At 43.5% G+C, this 3,963-nt stretch overlaps 1 protein-coding gene across 1 annotated transcript in view; it reads left to right on the top strand.

The window, feature by feature from the left end:
• atg16l2 (ATG16 autophagy related 16-like 2 (S. cerevisiae)) overlaps window positions 1-3,504 on the top strand; it is a 35,463-nt gene extending 31,959 nt beyond the window's left edge. The window contains exon 9 of the mRNA XM_038973726.1: window positions 3,421-3,504. Coding sequence (XP_038829654.1) covers window positions 3,421-3,504 — 84 coding nt within the window. The remainder of the gene's footprint in view (window positions 1-3,420) is intronic.
• The last annotated feature ends 459 nt before the right edge of the window (window positions 3,505-3,963 follow it).

Below are 3,963 nucleotides of genomic sequence, written 5' to 3'. Positions count from 1 at the left end.
TGTCTCGCTGCCAGGGTCCCTGCCAAGACACCGGTGATTCACTGGTGATTCAACGACCGCCTGTCATTTACCTTATTCCTTAATTTGAGACAGTTTGCTACAGCAGGAAAACCACATGAGGACTGACACATATCAGTCCATTGTAATCAGGGCAGGGCCACATTAGGAACTATTCAGGCCTTTGTTATTACCATGTAAATGGAGGTGGTGGAAGGATACAGGAAGCCCCTGGTGAGTGGTTAGCCTTTCCTGATCCGTGCTCTCTGAGAGGACAGAGTTCCTCAGTGTGTTCTGAACAGACTCCTCTCTGTCACACACAGCAGCTCTGTTACTGAGACTCTCTGTCGCTGCTCAGGGACATTTTCATTTGAATGGCCAAGCCCATGCAACCACAGAGGAACTAGCATGATCCGCTAGCCCAAGGAAGGTGCCCTCTGCTTCCTGCCTCCTCCCACCCTACCACTTCCTTATTTGGAGAAGTGTCATATAGTCAGTGTGATCTGCATTAACTCTGTGCTGTGGCTGTCTGCTCATTCTCCATTAGATTTAAATGTCACTCTTCAGGTATATATCGTTTGGTGTGGCTCACTCAGGAAACAGGGGCCTATTTAACGGCCTGTTTCCATATCATATCACAGTTACCACGGTTGTTTTGTGAGACTGCCTAATTGTTTTTTGTTTACAGATTAATGTCACATCTGTGATATATAGTTGTTTTTTTTGTCCTCTCAGCCCAGTTTTTCTGATTTTCACCTATCGGATAGGATTAAATGCATAAACATTTTATAAATAGAACGGACTAATAATTGACTTGAATGGGGACTCCTGTTCTATTCATTATATTTCTAATGCATTTAATCCTGTCCAATGCTGTATATGGGCCCAGACCACATACAGGAAGTATATATATATTTTTTTTTAGATTTGAGTCACTTCGATTTTCTCACTTTGATTTGAAGAAGTAAGTAGTTTATATCTGCAGCATCAGAGCACTCAACCTGAGACACGTTGATGTTATAACCTGTTGTGAAAAGTAAGGGGATCATCAACAGGGCTGATTAGTTGCGAAGACGTCCTAAAAAATATCCTGATTCCATGATATTGTTGCGTTGCATACGAATACGCTACCTTAACTGAGCTGTAAAAGGACCTTCGCCGGTCCCCTCCTCCAGAGATCCTGGTTCACTCTCTAGGTTTCTTTACTAGGCTTCCTGCCTTTCTAGGGAGTTTTTCCTTAGCCACCGTGCTTCTGCATGGCTTGCTGTTTGGGTTTATTAGGCTGGGTTTCTGTACAGCACTTTGTGAGACAGCTGCTGATGTAAAAAAAGGGCTTATATACATTTGATTTTGATTAATGACCATGGTAATATCCCCGAGTGTACAAAACATTAGGAACACCTCTGTTTCCATGACATAAAATGACAGCAGGGAATCAGGTGGATATCATCCTTAATGATGTCACCAGGATTTTTTTAAGCCTTGTGATAAATTGGAGACATGGATTTGTGTTTGTAGTGCCACTTCAGAGGGATGAATGGCAAGACAAAATATTGAAAGTGCTATTGAACAGGGTCGATGTAGTCGGGTGCCTGGCACACCGGTTTCAGCGTGTCATAAGAACTATAAAGCTGCTGGGTTTTTCACGCACTCAACAGTTTCCCGTGAGAATCAAAGAATGGTCCCACCACCAAGGATCAATCTAGCCAACTGAACACGGACTGTGGGAACATAGAGTACCACAGTACGAGTAGTAATCCCATAAAACCTAGCGGTCAAACAGGGAAAATGGTTCCAATTGTTTTTCCACCATTAATTTTCCCCATAGGGGATTTTAGAAACACTTAAAATAAGGGCTGTGTATCGTGTAGGCTTACTATGGCGTGACGTTTTGATAACCATGTAAATCTCTCTAGGACAAGGTGACTTGTATCATTATATTTCCCCCCCTGTCACGGCCGTCAAAAGGAGGAGACCAAGGCGCAGCGTGGTACGCGTACATTCTACTTTATTACAAGAATGAACACTGAACAAAATAACAAAACGAACCGCGAAGCTATACAAAGATGCGAAGGCAACTAACATAGTAGACAAGAACCACTACCAAATACCCAATGGAAAATGGTACCTAATATGGGTCCCAATCAGAAGACAACGATAAACAGCTGCCTCTGGTTGGGAACCATAATCAGCCACGCCATGAGACTTTACAAATTACTAGACCTACTAAAACCCCTAGACATTAAAAAAAAAACAAAAATGACAATACAGAGCAAGCTACCCCACCTAGTCACACCCTGACCTAACGCAAAAGTGTAATAAAGAAAACATAGATAACTAAAGGTCAGCGGAGCGTGGACAGTACCCACCCCATCCCCACAAGGTGCGGACTCCCGACGACGCAAACCTTGAACTTATAGGGGGAGGGTCCTGAGGGTCCGGGTGGGCATCTACCCTCGAGTCGGCGGATCTGATTCTCGGCCACGCCTGCCCCCCCCCCCCCTCTTTACACTAGACCCATCACGTCTTTTGTTAGATCAGGACCCGTGGATACATCGGCGGAGGCTCTTGGACACTGGGATCCATCGCGGAGGGCCCCGGACCGGGGACCCCCGGAGACCCGGGCTGTGAACTTCGCTGGAAGACCCTGGACTGGGAACGCTCGCTTGAGACCTCCGGACCTGAGGACCGTCGACGAGACCCTCAGCCTGGAGGATCGTAACACCGAAGCTCCCCAGGGTTTGTGGTTTGATTACCCACGGTGGGGACAGTACGAAATGCATGCATTCACTACTGTACATCGCTCTGGATAAGAGCGTCTGCTAAATGACTAAAATGTAAATAATTTGGCTACATTTCTTTTAAATGGACAATTCTGTCTTGTGCCAGTTTTAAATTGACCAAATACCTGTTAGCAAAGGTGTCAGCTAGAGATGACGTGCAGGAGCTTGCTGGGATTTGTAGTTTTACATGATGTCTACTTTGATGCTAATGACAATTTTTTCAAATCTGAGAGTAAATAGAGCTGAATATATTGATAAAAGTTACCTTGTATGAGAGAGATTTACATGGTTATCAAAATGTCACGCCATAGTAAGCCTACACGAAACACACCCTTATTTTAAGTATTAATAAAAACCCCTATGGGAAAAATGAATAGTGGAAAAACAATTGGAACCATTTCCCTGTTTGACCGCTAGGTTTTATGGGTATTATGACAGTTCACAGTGGGGCTCTATAGGAGTCAACATGGGCCAGCATCCCTATGGAACGCTTGTAAAAGTCCATGCCCCGAACTAATTGAGGCTGTTCTGAGGGCAAAAGGGGGGTGTACCTCAATATTAGGAAGGTGTTCCTAATGTTTTGTACACTCAGTGTATGTAACTCTGTGTTAATGATTTGAGTTGTTTTCTCTCCATCCAGGATGCCCATGAGTTGGGTATTAATGCAGTGAGGTTCAGCTCCAGTTGTAACCTTGCCCGGGAGCAAGATGATAGCTGGGACTAGCGGTAAGGAATGATTGACCAGACAACACTTTACGATAGTCATGAATGATAAGGCCTAAATTACTCTCAGCTCTATAAGGTACATGTAGGAATCATTACAACGACTAACAAACTGCATAAGATATGGCATCATTCTACTGCCGGAACTACTTCGACTATGTATGGCCATTCTACAACTGTACAGACTGTATAACTACTACCTGTACTTATGCGTATAGAATAGACACCACTACTTTACACTGTTACTACTACACGTAATTTTTAATGTCACTACTTGTTAATAATTGATGGGCCATTCAATCTTACACGTTTCAATCATACTGACAATAATGCGATCTATACTACTACTACACTAACCTATACTAACTACTTATACGAACTAAATAATGCAACTGGGACAAAATCTCACTACTATACTACTGTACACTAGATCTCACTCTACTACCTGTACTACTACCCT

The sequence above is a fragment of the Salvelinus namaycush genome, chromosome 34, assembly GCF_016432855.1.
Source record: "Salvelinus namaycush isolate Seneca chromosome 34, SaNama_1.0, whole genome shotgun sequence".
Taxonomy (NCBI): Eukaryota; Metazoa; Chordata; class Actinopteri; order Salmoniformes; family Salmonidae; genus Salvelinus; species Salvelinus namaycush.
This window is presented reverse-complemented; position numbering and strand designations above follow the sequence as displayed.